We start from the raw sequence: 15,226 nt of genomic DNA on the forward strand, positions 1-15,226 counted from the left end.
TGAGGTTGACAGATGCCATGGCATTGCCGTTTAAATCAAAATAAACTAGGGTTTATGTCTTACTGTTATTCCACCAGGACAATGCACCTGTGCACAGGCCTGTTGTCTCTGAAGCTCTGAAGTCATTTAACAACCTCCGTATTTACAAGAATTGGCCTTTAGATTTCCACTTAAGAAATAACTGTCTTGCAAGCGTTATGCTGATGATGATGACGCTTTTCTCTCCTGTGGAAGACTTTGGTGTTTGGTCTTCGGAGAGTTTCACGCAGTTTTAGGCGTGATTCCAGATCTGTAACGGCGGGCAACACCACAATCCGACATGATACACATCAGAATTGAGTGAGTGAGTGAGTATGGTTTTACGCCGCTTTTAGCAATATTCCAGCAATATCACGGCGGGGGACACCAGAAATGGGCTTCACACATAGTACCCATGTCGGGAATCGAACCCGGGTCTTCAGCGTGACGAGCGAACGCTTTAACCACTCGGCTACCCGACCGCCCACATCAGAATTGAGTCCAAACCTTTCCTTGTATCAGTCTACTCCCATCTCCCCTGCAACATTTCTTACTCCTGTGTCTTAAGTTTGGTCACAAACTCTCTTTAGCATGAGGGAGGCACGGGTGGCCCAGTCGTCTGAGGCGCCGCGATTCGCTGTGCAGAGTTGCGTCCCTTGGGTACGCCAGAAACCTATGATTGTGGGTTCGAATCCCGGTTCGCCCCGATTATGTTTCTAGGTTTGTCAGCACCATACCCGTGCTCGTGGGTTTCACCGAAGTGGTAAACGTCTGAGACCTGCATCACTTCGGGCTTTCCTCCCACATTAAGCTGACACGCCGCGATATAACTGGAATAATGTTAAAAGCTGCTTTAAACCCAACTCACTCACTTTGATATGAGAAAACAGAATCCTAAATAGGAGACATAAAGCAAGTCACATAAGTCCCGGCAGAGGTAAGGCTATAAAAATGATTCATAGGATTGATTGCGAAATGAAACCCTATGCAGACAAATCATAGTGGCGCGCATCAATGATTATGAGAGGGTGCAATCGCCGACAATTTAACATACTTAGCGATCGTACAAAAAAAGAGCATGAGGATGAATTATTCAGAACAATAAGCATAAGTATAAAATATAAGCAATGGACAATAATATTCCCAATGTAATCTGAGCGTTCATCTTTAACCTGTAAACATCGCCACCTGGCGGAATATATTGCTCTCGTTCATATTGCTTATCTCTGTGCGAGTTTTGCTTGTTTCTAAGACCGACATATAAACACAAAATATGTCATTAACCTTCAACTGAGGAAATGAATTGTGGTTAATTATCGGTTTGTCATGCATATTTAGAAGAATAGAAACAAACACATTGTCTTGGAGAGATCGGCATCAGGTGCACCTTATATACAGTACACTACGGTTATTTCGAACTCAAAGGGATTACTAATTTTAGTTCGTTATAACCGTAGTTCGTTATAAGCATATATACAGGATAACTACAGCAAATAGTCGGGACTAAAAAGTTAGTTCGTTATATCCGTCAGTTCGTTATAAGCGTGTTCGTTATAACCGTAGTTTACTGTATTTTTAAAAGTAAAATATCCAGGAATACTTGATGGAAAAGGATGTGTATATCGGTAGTAGTAGTAGTAGTAGTAGTAGTAGTAGTGAGTGAGTGAGTTTGATTTTACGCCGCTTTTAGCAATATTCCAGCAATAGTACGTCGGGGGACACCAGAAATGGACTTCACACATTGTACCCATGTCGGGAATCGAACCCGGGTCTTCAGCGTGACGAGCGAAAGCTTTAACCACCAGGCTACCCGACCGCCCCGGTAGTAGTCATGCTGTAGGGGTCGTTGTCGGCACATGTACCACAGGAATGTATCCCGGGTACGTTTCTGTAAACATAAATGTACCCTACCCAAAATCAAAATACAGAAACGTACCCGTATAAGTCGATTCCGCCGCAGGGTCGTAGGGCGCAATGCGCGAAACCGGTTCTTTAGGTATTCGTCACTTCCTGTTACCAAACCGCGATTAAATTCAACATGGCAGTACGCGTTCATCGGGAGGATTTGGGGGTTTTCCTCTTAAGATGAATGCCTCGTGACGTACGTACATTAATCTAATATTCCGGCAAAATTCCGCGATGCCCGCATGCACTCGTAATCAGGCGAACCGGAACTACAACATGAACCGGTTTCGGTTTCGGAATATGGACTCGTCCGCCGTCTAGGGTACCAGGTACGTTTCTGTATTCTAATATTGGCTAAGGTGCATTTGTGTATACAGAAATAATAATAATAATAATAACATCCGACGTTCACGTAGACCCCGGCGTATGTGCCGATATCCTTAAACTCGCTAGATCCGAGGTACACGTAGACCCCGGCGTATGTGCCGATATCCTCACACTCACTAGATCCGCGGTACACGTAGACCCCGGCGTATGTGCCGATATCCTTACACTCACTAAATCCGAGGTACACGTAGACCCCGGCGTATGTGCCGATATCCTAACACTCACTAGATCCGAGGTACTCGTAGACCCCGGCGTATGTGCCGATATCCTTACACTCGCTATACCGCGGAGTAAGTGGCGATTTCGTTACGTTCGTTTGATCCGAGGTACTCGTATATCGCGGAGTAAGTGGCGATTTCGTTTCACTCGCTAGATCCTAGGTACTCGTATACCGCGGAGTAAGTGGCGATTTCGTTACGTTCGTTTGATCCGAGGTACTCGTATATCGCGGAGTAAGTGGCGATTTCGTTTCACTCGCTAGATCCGAGGTACTCTTATACCGCGGAGTAAGTGGCGATTTCGTTTCACTCGCTAGATCCGAGGTACTCGTATACCGCGGAGTAAGTGGCGATTTCGTTTCACTCTCTAGATCCGAGGTACTCGTATACCGCGGAGTAAGTGGCGATTTCGTTTCACTCGCTTGATCCGAGGAACTCGTATACCGCGGAGTAAGTGGCGATTTCGTTTCACTCGCTAGATCCGAGGTACTCGTATACCGCGGAGTAAGTGGCGATTTCGTTTCACTCGCTTGATCCGAGGTACTCGTATATCGCGGAGTAAGTGGCGATTTCGTTTCACTCGCTAGATCCGAGGTAATCGTATACCGCGGAGTAAGTGGCGATTTCGTTTGACTCTCTTAATCCGAGGTACTCGTATACCGCGGAGTAAGTGGCGATTTCGTTTCACTCGCTTGATCCGAGGTACTCGTATACCGCGGAGTAAGTGGCGATTTCGTTTCACTCGCTAGATCCGAGGTAATCGTATACCGCGGAGTAAGTGGCGATTCCGTTTCACTCGCTTGATCCGAGGTACTCGTATATCGCGGAGTAAGTGGCGATTTCGTTTCACTCGCTAGATCCGAGGTACTCGTATACCGCGGAGTAAGTGGCGATTTCGTTTCACTCGCTTGATCCGAGGTACTCGTATACCGCGGAGTAAGTGGCGATTTCGTTTCACTCTCTAGATCCGAGGTACTCGTATACCGCGGAGTAAGTGGCGATTTCGTTTCACTCGCTTGATCCGAGGTACTCGTATACCGCGGAGTAAGTGGCGATTTCGTTTCACTCGCTTGATCCGAGGTACTCGTAGACCTCAGCATATGTGCCGATATTCTTACAAAAGGTAGAACCCTGGCGTATTGCCGATATCCTTACGCCCGCTTGATGTGAGATACACGTAGACCTCGACGTATGATCCGATATCACAACAACAGCATTCTGAAGGACATAACAGCAACAAGCTTGAAATAACAGACCAGGCGACAAACATGATCCAGGTGAGATGGTGAACGCTCTGCCGGTCAGTTGGTGGCAAAGGACAGGCGAACCACAGGTCAGTGTCCTGTACAGCAATAACTCAGTGCCAATTCCGGCTGGTCAGTGAGTTCAAGGTCTCGCGTCTGGACAGCGGTCAAGGAGGAAGGTGCTTGCTGTATCTCGCACCTGACCTTTCTGCCAGTATAAGCGCCTCCGTGGTCGAGTGTATGGTTTGGTTTGTTGTTTTTCGCCGCGCTCAGCAATACTCCAGCTAAATGACGGCGTTCTGTAAATAATCGAGTCTGGACCGGACAATTCAGTGATTTACATCATAAACATCGATCCACGCGTTTGCCCGGAGACAGGAAGGTCGTTGGTTCTATCCCCGGCTTCGTCGTGCCATGAAACGTTAAAAGATGGTACTTGTTGGTTGGTTGGTTGGTTTATTGTTCAACGCCGCACTCAGCAATATTCCAGCTATATGACGGCAGTCTATAAATAATCGAGTCTGGAACAGACAATCCAGTGATTGACATCATGAGCATCGATCCACGCAATTGAGATACGATGACATGCGAGCCTGACTACCTGATCGAAGTCTACGTGTATCAAGCGAGCGTAAGGATATCGGCAATACGCCGGGGTCTACATGTACCTCGGATCTACCTATCCTAGAATATCGGCAATACGCCGGGGTCTACATGTAGCTCTGATCTACCTATTCCAAGAATATCGGCACATACCCCGGGGTCTACGTGGAACTCGCATCTACCTATTCCAAGAATATCGGCACATACGCCGGGGTCTACATGTAACTCGGATCTACCTGTTCCAAGAATATCGGCACATACGCTGAGGTCTACATGTAACTCGGATCTACCTATCCTAGAATATCGGCACATACGCCGGGGTATACATGTAACTCGGATCTACCTATCCTAGAATATCGGTACATACGCCGAGGTCTACATGTAACTCGGATCTACCTATCCTAGAATATCGGCATATACGCCGGGGTCTACATGTAACTCGGATCTACCTATCCTAGAATATCGGCACATACGCCGGGGTCTACATGTAACTCGGATCTACCTATCCTAGAATATCGGCACATACGCCGGGGTCTACATGTAACTCGGATCTACCTATCCTAGAATATCGGCACATACGCCGAGGTCTACATGTAACTCGGATCTACCTATCCTAGAATATCGGCACATACGCCGAGGTCTACATGTAACTCGGATCTACCTATCCTAGAATATCGGCACATACGCCGAGGTCTACATGTAACTCGGATCTACCTATCCTAGAATATCGGCACATACGCCGGGGTCTACATGTAACTCGGATCTACCTATCCTAGAATATCGGCAATACGCCGGGGTCTACATGTAACTCGGATCTACCTATCCTAGAATATCGGTACATACGCCGAGGTCTACATGTACCTCGGATCTGCAGGCGGTCTGTAAATATTCAAGTCTGGACAAGACAATCCAGTGATTGACATCATGAGCATCAATCCACATTGACATGCATCAACCAAGTCAGCGAGCCTGACCACCCGATCCCGTTAGTCGCTCCTTACGGCAATCTTCTCTAACCCGGATCTACAAGGGTCTCTAGCGAGTGTAACGAAATCGCCACTTCCTCCGCGGTCTACGAATACCTCGACCCAAGTGAGTGTTGGGAAATCGGAACACAATCCGACGCCTATTTGTACCTCGGACAACTGCCAACATCGTTATATCCTTGCACTGTGTTTCAATCACTCTCGGTAGCTCTATTTATCCACTTATGTCGGGGCACTGTAACCTCGAACCCATAAATGTTTCACCAGGCTATCGTGCGTGCTGTGACGTCAACAGCCTCGCTTTGGACCCGAGGTGAAGGCCAACCTATAACCCACTCGACACAGCGTGTAAAACAGGCTTCACTGGAGTACATTATCTAATCAAAACATTGTAGCGCCTATAATCATTCAGTTGAAGGTTGCTTGAGTACTAAAATATTTCCTCACCAGTAGACCGCCTCCGTGGTCCAGTGGTAGAGCGTCCGCCTGGAGAGCCGGGGTTCGATCCCCGGCCGCGCCATTCCGCAATACGTTAAAAGATGGTACTTGTTGTTGTACCCTGTCTGGCGCTGGGCATTAATTGGCTAAAACAAGGACTCGGAGTCAGTATACCGTGTCTGAGTGGGGTATTCATGTTAAACTCCGGCATGGTATCTGAATGGGCTAGCACTATAAATCGGCATCAGTCCGGACTAGTACAAGCAGCCACACACACACACACACACACGTGCATGCACGTCGCTATATAAGTGCAATAATCTTGTACGCGACGTTGAACCCCATTTCACCTTACCTGCTTTCCTGCATCTGTTTGATTTTAAAGATGCTACCATAGTGTCAGGGTTTTAGTGGGGAAGGGTGTGCTCCGCAATGGCAAGTTGATCACGTGACTGATTTTGTCTGAATCTTTTAGCGGTTGATTACATCTCGATTTTTGAGCATTGTGGATCAGTGCGGTGTCAGCAACTACCAAAACAACATCGCCAACTTGTAAACTCCGTCTTCTGTGTCGTATCGGCAACTACGTGATGCACTCACGACATCTACGACGTGTTTACATGCCACCAAAATACAGTTTGTTAAACCTCCACGTCAGAATGGTGAGACCTGATTGGTCCACATGATCTTGATAAAATATTGCGTATAAATTTCTCAGGAGGAGAATAAATCTCTTATACCCCGCCACGAGCAAGTCAGGCTGCACGAGGATTTCTTAGAGGAAGAATACAACGGCGTACCAGGGAGGGGGTCCAAAAATCGACTCTCAGATAATTTAACTGCTTACAACATTCAACATTTGGTTTTCAAAAAATGCGGATGGAGGTGGTGTGTCGGGGGGGGGGGGGGGGGGGGGGGGGGGGGCTGCACGGGTTGCATAACGTACCTTGTGAAACTAACAACACTTTAAAGAAGTATATTTCACATAAATACAAACAAAGCATGTGAGTTGATAACAACCTTTGAGTTTAACAGATGATAAAAAAAATCGCCGCTTTACAATCGCCGAGAATAGGTGTACATTCATCGTTTTAAACGAAATGTGTGAATTTCAAAAATTTACGAAACAATCGTAACAATGCGCGATAAACAAACGGCATGTGTACTAGTATTTCGATGTTTGTCTTTGTATCTCATTATTGTATCGTGTTTCGTGTAGGTAATATCAGCAATAAACACATAGTCATCTGATACTTGACGGAGACACGCCCGTGACGTCAAAGACAGGTGGCTATGCAATCAGAATCATTCCTTATAGCACCTTGTGCTTCCTGTTGAGAAAAGCGTTCAAGGTTATTTTCTTAGATGAATGGTTTCTATGGCAATTGTCGGACGCAGTAAGGCTGCATTGGCGCCAAGCAACGCATGCTTCGGTCAGTGATGGTCGGCGCCACCGAGATGGCCACCAAAGTTATACCTGAGGCGGAAGGTCACGATTTATATGGCCAACAAAGTTACGGGGTATTTTGAAGGACTTGTTACAAAACGGGAAATAAATAACTCGGTGACCTTGAGCTACAATGTTTTGATGGTTACTTGTGAAGCCGGTTACACAGTGACTGAATCGGAGGCGGTGACGGGGATGGATGCAGGGGCGGCGGGGACGGCGGACGGCGGACGGCGGCGTTGACGGGGACGGTGGCAGGGACGGTGGCAGGGATAGTGGACTTGGACGGGAGACGTCTCCGGGGACGTAGATTGTGTCGCGGGGATGGTGATTGGGACGGTGACGGTGACGGTGACGGGGACGGTGGCAGGGATAGCCGACGTGGACGGGAGACGTCTCCGGGGACGTAGATTGTGTCGCGGGGATGGTGATTGGGACGGGGACGGTGACGGTGACGGGGACGGTGGCAGGGATAGTGGACGTGGACGGGAGACGTCTCCGGGGACGTAGATTGTGTCGCGGGGATGGTGATTGGGACGGGGACGGTGACGGTGACGGGGACGGTGGCAGGGATAGTGGACGTGGACGGGAGACGACTCCGGGGACGTAGATTGTGTCGCGGGGATGGTGATTGGGACAGGGACGGGGACGGGGACGGTGGCAGGGACGGTGGCAGGGATGGTGGACGTGGACAGGAGACGTCTGCGGGGACGTAGATTGTGTCGCGGGAACGGGGATGGGGACGGTGGCTCGGACGGGGGGGTGGGGTGGGGTGGGGTGGGGTGGGGGGGGGGGGGGGGGTTGTGTTGACGGGGGAACTATGGCGTTGACGGGGGCGGTGGATTTGGTGGTGGCGGTGGCGTTGACAGGGACAGAGTGCGGGGACGGGGGACTGCGGAGTTGACGGGGGCGGTGGATTTGGTGGTGGCAGGGACAGAGTGCGGGGACGGGGGACTGCGGAGTTGACGGGGACGCTGGCAGGGACGGAGGACGGGGTTAGAGGACGTAGATGGTGTCGGGGTGGCGCGCAGCGGGGATGGGGACGGGGGCTTGGACATGGATGGTGGCGGTGGCGGGGACGGCGACGGTGGCGTTGAGTGGGATGGAGACGGGAGCGGGGTCGGTTGGTGGGGACGGTGACAGGAGGGGAGGGCAGAATCAATAGGGATCGTGAAGTGGGTCGTTAAAAATAAACTATTTTAGTATCGTTAAAATAAGGACATAAATTGTGTTTTTGTCATGTGGACAAAACAGAGCACGAATGTGCCCAAGGCGCTGCAATTATCTGAGTTGCGTCACCACCCCTGCTGGTCCAGATTTTGAATTAAACATCCTTAATTTTGATCCTAGATTAATGTAAATATATACAATGTGTTGGGCTTCTGTCATAGCCCCGTCCGGACTCCGGGTTAGAACAGGTCCCCAGCAACCTATATGCTCGTGTGAGACCATTCGATGGATCGGGGGACCACCTACCCATTGCGCTGGTAGATGGTGTGTCAAAGTTCCCCGTCGGCGTCAATCGTTGCTCACAATATCAATCACAAGATTGTCTGGTCCAGACTCGATTATCTACAGGCCGCCGTTTTATATATATATTATTAATATGCACCGAAAAGGTGCGTTTGGTAAAGGAGAGTTACACTGCGTGTGAGATGGCACGCGTTGACTGGAGAGTATACTATATATAGGTCATATCCTGTATTGATTCATAGCTCGCCAACTCACAACAGTGAATGCACCGTTTGAACTGATTGCTCATACAAATCATATAAACACTCCTAGTCCCGTCGTTATGTTTCGTTTTTATATGCTCATTCGTACTTTCCCATTTACCCTTAGCTTCGTCTAAATTGTACCTGATACAGCCCGCGTTCCGAAATGACAGAGTCGACCTTCACGAAGTGCACGAAGTCGACCTTCACGAAGTGCACGGACTAAACTTTAAACTTCCCAAGCCTATAAACTGCTGTTTGTTAGTTTGTTGTTGTTTAACGCTGCACTCAGCAATATTCCACCGAAATGATGACGGTCTGTAAGTAATCGAGTCTGGACCAGACAATCCAGTGATTGTCAGCGAGCTTGACAACTCGATCCCGTTAGTCGCCTTTTACGACTAGCATAGTCGCCTTTTACGGCAAGCATGGGTTGCTGAAGAACTATTTCACCCCGGATCTTCACGGGCCACGTGACTGTTGAGGTTCCTGGTATTGTTTCTTGTGTGAATCTGTATCTTAACACCGATCTTTATCTTTGCAGAAGGGACACGGGTGACCCAGTCGTTTAAGGCGCCGCGATTCGCTGTGCAGAGTTGCGTCCCTTGGGCACATCAGAAACCTATGATTGTTGGTTCGAATCCCGGTTCGCCCCGGTTCGCCCCTATTATGTTTCTAGGTTTGTCAGCACCATACCCGTGCTCGTGGGTTTCACCGAAGTGGTAAACATCTGAGGCCTGCATTACTTCGGGCTTTCCTCCCAAATTAAGCTGACAAGTCGTGATATAACTGGAATACTGTTAAAAGCGACATTAAACCCATCTCACCCCATTTATTTTTGCAGAAGTGAGGTGAGGTGAGGTGAGATTAGGTATAGAGGTTAGGTGAAATGGCGTTCAATATTATAGCGACGTGCATGTGTCTGTCTATGTGTGTCTTTATGTTTTGTTTGTTTGTTTGTTTCTTGGTTTCTTGTAAAAGGCCACACTCAACAATATTCCAGTTGTATGTCGGCGGTCTGTAAATAATGGAATCTTGACCAATCAATCCAGTGGATGACATCGTGAGCATCGATCTACGCAATTGGGATACGGTGATATGCATCAACCAAGTGTGTGTGTGTGTGTGTGTGTGTGTGTGTGCGCGCGCGCGCTTGTACTATTCCGGAACAATGACAATTACATAGCTAACCAACTGAGATACCATGCCGCCGTTTAATATGGATAACCCACTCAGACACAGTATACTGACTCCAAGCCGACCAGTCCCTTAAATACCAGGCAGGGTAACAACAAATACCATATTTAATCGTCTTTTGGCGTGACGCGGCCGGAGATTGAACAACTGACATTTCGCTCTCTGGGCAGGCGCTCTACCACCACACTACTAAGAATATCCCCATGAATATGTGATGACTTGAGGCAACTTATATTATTCTAAGTGCACGGAATGAACTTGAAACTGGCACATGCTTATTCATTATGTAAGGTCCTATGAACTGATCTCAATTATGACGTCAGGATGCCATTGTTTACAGACAGTGTTGTTACCTTGCAGTTTAACTTAACCACAGATGAAACGACACGGAGTCACTGGGTGCGAGGGAATTATGGCTATTACGCATGCGCCCTAATATTGCCCATCCTGCATGTGTATCACGTGACGAATCAAAGAGTTGGGGTCCGTAGTCATGCTGTGATTTGCAAGAGTACTGATGTGACACCACACACGTTCACTCCTCTACATTAACCGAATTAACAACTTTCTTGTACACAGGAAAATGTCAAACAGATTGTGATCGGTGATGTGAGTGAGCTTGACTTAATGTCACATTGAACGTTACTATTGTCACTTCACGGCGTGTGGAGTGTGGCGTGTGGCGTGTGGCGTGTGGGGCGTGGGGCGTGGCGCGTGACATGTGGAGTGTGGCGTTTGGCGGGTGGGGCGTGGCGTGTGACATGTGGGGTGTGGAGTGTGGCGTTTGGCGTGTGACATGTGGCGTTTGGCGTGTGGGGCGTGGCGTGTGACATGTGGGGTGTGGCGTTTGGCGTGTGACATGTGGCGTTTGGCGTGTGGGGCGTGGCGTGTGACATGTGGGGTGTGGAGTGTGGCGTTTGGCGTGTGGGGCGTGGCGTGTGACATGTGGGGTGTGGAGTTTGGGGTTTGGCGTGTGACGTGTGGCGTGTGGGTTGTGGGGCGTGGCGTGTGACATGTTGGGTGTGGAGTTTGGGGTGTGGGGTGTAGCGTGTGACATGTGGGGTGTGGAGTGTCGCGTCGGCGTGTGGGGCGTGGCGTGTGACATGTGGGGTGTGGAGCGTGGCGTTTGGCGTGTGGGGCGTGGCGTGTGACATGAGGGGTGTGGAGTTTTGGGTGTAGCGTGTGACGTGTGGGGGTGTGGCGTGTAGCGTGTGACGTGCGAGGTGTTGCCTGTAACGTGTGGGGTGTGGCGTGTGACGTGTGGGGTGTGACGTGTGGCGTGTAGAGTGTGACGTGTGGGGTGTGACGTGTTAGGTGTGGCGTCTGGGGTGTGACGTGTGACGAGTTGTGTGTGGCGTGTGGCTTTACCGCAGTAGTAAAACACGTGAGCACGGAAACAGGATCAGGTTGAATCTGGGAATCGAACCCGTGAATATACTTAGGTTTGCCAGAGGTTAGTTCGTTCACTTATCACAGCTGACTTGCTTGATGCATGTCATCGTATCCCAGTTTCGTTGATTGGTGCTCATGATGTCAATCACTTGGTTATCTGGTCCAGACTCGATTATTTAAAGACCGCCGTCATATCGCTGGAATGTTGCTGAGTGCGGCGTTAAACAACAAACAAACAAACACTCATCACGCAGGTTTGACTCTGTGCTCATGACACGATCAAAACGGCGTTAAACTCACTCAATCATGACGTGACGCCCGCCTCCGTGGTGGCCAAGTCGTCTAAGGCGCCGCGATTCGCTGTGCAGAATTGTGTCCCTTGGACACGCCAGAAACCTATGATTGTGGGTTCGAATCCCGGTTCGCCCTGATTATGTTTCTAGGTTTGTCAGCACCATACCCTTGCTCGTGGGTTTCGCCGAAGTGGTAAACGTCTGAGGCCTGCATCACTTCGGGCTTTCCTTCCACATTAAGCTGACACGCGGTGATATAACTGGAATACTGTTAAAAGCGGCGTTAAACCCAACTCATTCACTCACTCAAACTGGTAATGTAAGAACTGACTTCAATAGTGTTTTGCGTCTTTCAGTTATAAAACACTGTAGTGAGTGAGTGAGTATGGTTTTACGCCGCTTTTAGCAATATTCCAGCAATTTCACGGCGGGGACACCAGAAATGGGCTTCACACATTGTACCCATGTCAGGCGTGACGAGCGAACGCTTTAACCACTAGGCTACCCTACCGCCCCCTGATTCGTGAGAAATAGACATCTGACACTCGTCAAACGGGTGCAAGGGATCAAGATTAATGGCTGATTGTTATGTACATCGCCGAGACTGCGGGGCCTTAATCGTTATAGCTATTGTAGAATTACAAAAGACTAATAGACTAATATTGTTTGTTTGTTTGTTTGTTTCTTTAGCGCCGCACTCAGCAATATTCCAGCTATGACAACTGTCAGTAAATAATCGAGTCAGGACCAGACAACCCAGTGATCGATATCATGAGCATCCATCCACGCATTTAGGACACAATGACATGCATCAACCAAGTCAGCGAGCCTGACCACCCGATACCGCTAGTCGCCTCCTAAGACAAGCATAGTCGCCTTTTACGACAAGCATGGGTTGCTGAAGACCTATTCTACCCCGGATCTTCACGGGTCCTTGAAGGAAGTATACAGAATTCATTTGCTAAAGCTGACACTAACCTAAATATCAATATACGTAAAACTGACTTTTTGAATAACTGAATAAATAAGGATGGACTTGTCACGGAATTTACGGCGTGCTGGGTACAGTGGGTTGAGGCGCCTTTGCGTGTGTTAATGACGCGTGCAGCCATTGGGGAGGGTGCGCTCGCCTTTTCGCGAGCACCTGGTGTTTGGTGATGATTCGTAGACCACCTGTATTTGTCAGCCTTGTTTGTTTGTTTGTTTAATGTTTTTGTATGTGAAATCCCGGTTGTATGGCGGCGGTCTTTAAGGAATCGAGTCTGGGCCAGTCACAGGGCGAGGTCTAAAACAAGGATTGGTCGGCTCGGAGTCATTATAGGGTGTCTGAGTAGTCTTCATCTCGGTGAAAAATCAGTATTAGTCCGGACTAGTACAAGCGCACACACACGCACGCACGCACACAAAATATTGGACGCGACTTTAAACCCCATTCCATCTCACCTTGTTATTCCAGAAAATGAATATGGTCTGCAAGCTAACTTGGTTTTCTTCATTCGTGACCAACTCGTGTTATTCCGGGACAATCCGTTGCAGGTTACGGAAAGAGGCGAGTGGTAACGAATGGGTTTTCTTGAGCGTAGAGCAAGAATTATAAGCGACATACAAACGCGGACCAGTCCAAGGTTAACACCTGGTGTCATTTATTTTCAGTGATCCATTCATACTATTTTGCTTTTATGCCCAATAGAATATGTGTCGGCGGATAATCGAGTCTGGTTGATCTCTGGCGTTGACGTTTAATGTTGACATGTCAGACCTCTTGCAGGGGCGGTCGGGTAGCCTAGTGGTTAAAGCGTTCGCTCGTCACGCCGAAGACCCGGGTTCGATTCCCGACATGGGTACAATGTGTGAAACCCATTTCTGGTGTCCCCCGCCGTGATATTGTTGGAATATTGCTAAAAGCGGCTTAAAACCATACTCACTCAGACCTCTTGTAACCGCACCCACAAGCCCCAGCCTGAGGGGTGCGATGACCAACTGCCAGGTCACTGACCACACGGACCGATGAGTCGCCACGTACACGTTGATGCATGTCACCATATCCCAACTGCGTATGTAGATGCTCACGGTATCAATCACTGGATTGTCCGGTCAGACACGATTATTTGCAGACTGTTTTCATTTACCTGGAATACTGCTGGGAGCGTCGTTAAACAACAAACAACCAAACAACAAGAAGAATAGGTTGTTGAAGATCCGACTTAACTCTGAATCTTCACGGAGAAATTTATGAATGAGAGCTAACGTCAACACCAAATTATTAGAGGCAGTTTTGAATGGGCGTTTGCTCGTGTGCGTGCGTGTGCTTGCGTGTGCTTGCGTGATGAAATGTGCGTGTGCGTGTGCTTTTGGCTAATACTGGTGGAGACACAGTATTGGAATACATATATTTCTTATACTCTCTCAAATGTACATATAACAATTTGTTTAACGTCATGGGAATTCGCGATTACATACATTAGAATAAATGTAAAAACATAAAAATGTTTTAAAAATTGTTTTCGTCTTACTTTCCCGCCATGGTGACGCCCCCGTCATTATGACTGACGCGGGGACCATCACTACTCAATCGTTATCATAACACTGTCTGAAAACATCGGCAAGGCAAACACTCACGTCAGCTGATCGGTCATGTGACACCGTCATGAAAATATGCTGCTTGACGTAAACAACTTGTTTGCACCAATACCCCGTGTCACGATAATCTCGTCAGTTATTTCATTGTTGTGTTTGGTCACTGAGGAAGATAACAGTGCTGTAGGCCTGGCTCGTTGTTGGACACGGCGTGGGGAGGCAGAGTAGCCTTCCTCACAGGTGGGAAAGCGGGTACACTCTGTCAACGCGGTACAAAAGCGGGTACACTCTGTCAACATGGTACAAAAGCGGGTAGACACTGTCAACATGGTACAAAAGCGGGTAGACTGTCAACATGGTACAAAAGCGGGTAGACTCTGTCAACAAGGTACAAAAGCGGGTATATTCTGTCAACATGGTACAAAAGCGGATAGACTCTGTCAACGCGGGACAAAAGCGGGTAGACTCTGTCAACAGGGTACAAAAGTGGGTACACTCTGTCAACATGGTACAAAAGCGGGTAGACTCTGTCAACATGGTACAAAAGCGGGTACACTCTGTCAACGCGGTACAAAAGCGGGTACACTCTGTCAACATGGTACTGAGGAAGATAACAGTGCTATAGGCCTGGCTCGTTGTTGGACACGGCGTGGGGAGGCAGAGTAGCCTTCCTCACAGGTGGGAAAGCGGGTACACTCTGTCAACGCGGTACAAAAGCGGGTACACTCTGTCAACAAGGTACAAAAGCGGGTAGACACTGTCAACATGGTACAAAAGCGGGTAGACACTGTCAACGCGGTTACAGG

At 48.5% G+C, this 15,226-nt stretch overlaps 1 protein-coding gene across 1 annotated transcript; it reads right to left on the reverse strand.

The window, feature by feature from the left end:
- Positions 1-7,391: 7,391 nt before the first annotated feature.
- LOC139457432 (uncharacterized) lies at positions 7,392-14,367 on the reverse strand. The gene is made up of 2 exons (XM_071238830.1): positions 14,357-14,367; positions 7,392-8,220 (listed from the first exon to the last, which is right to left on the reverse strand). Exons 1-2 carry the CDS (start codon positions 14,365-14,367, stop codon positions 7,392-7,394), a joined length of 840 nt encoding a protein of 279 aa, XP_071094931.1.
- Positions 14,368-15,226: the final 859 nt, after the last annotated feature.

Source organism: Haliotis cracherodii, unplaced genomic scaffold (assembly GCF_022045235.1).
Source record: "Haliotis cracherodii isolate W230 unplaced genomic scaffold, xgHalCrac1.p SCAF_12, whole genome shotgun sequence".
NCBI classification, from domain to species: Eukaryota; Metazoa; Mollusca; class Gastropoda; order Lepetellida; family Haliotidae; genus Haliotis; species Haliotis cracherodii.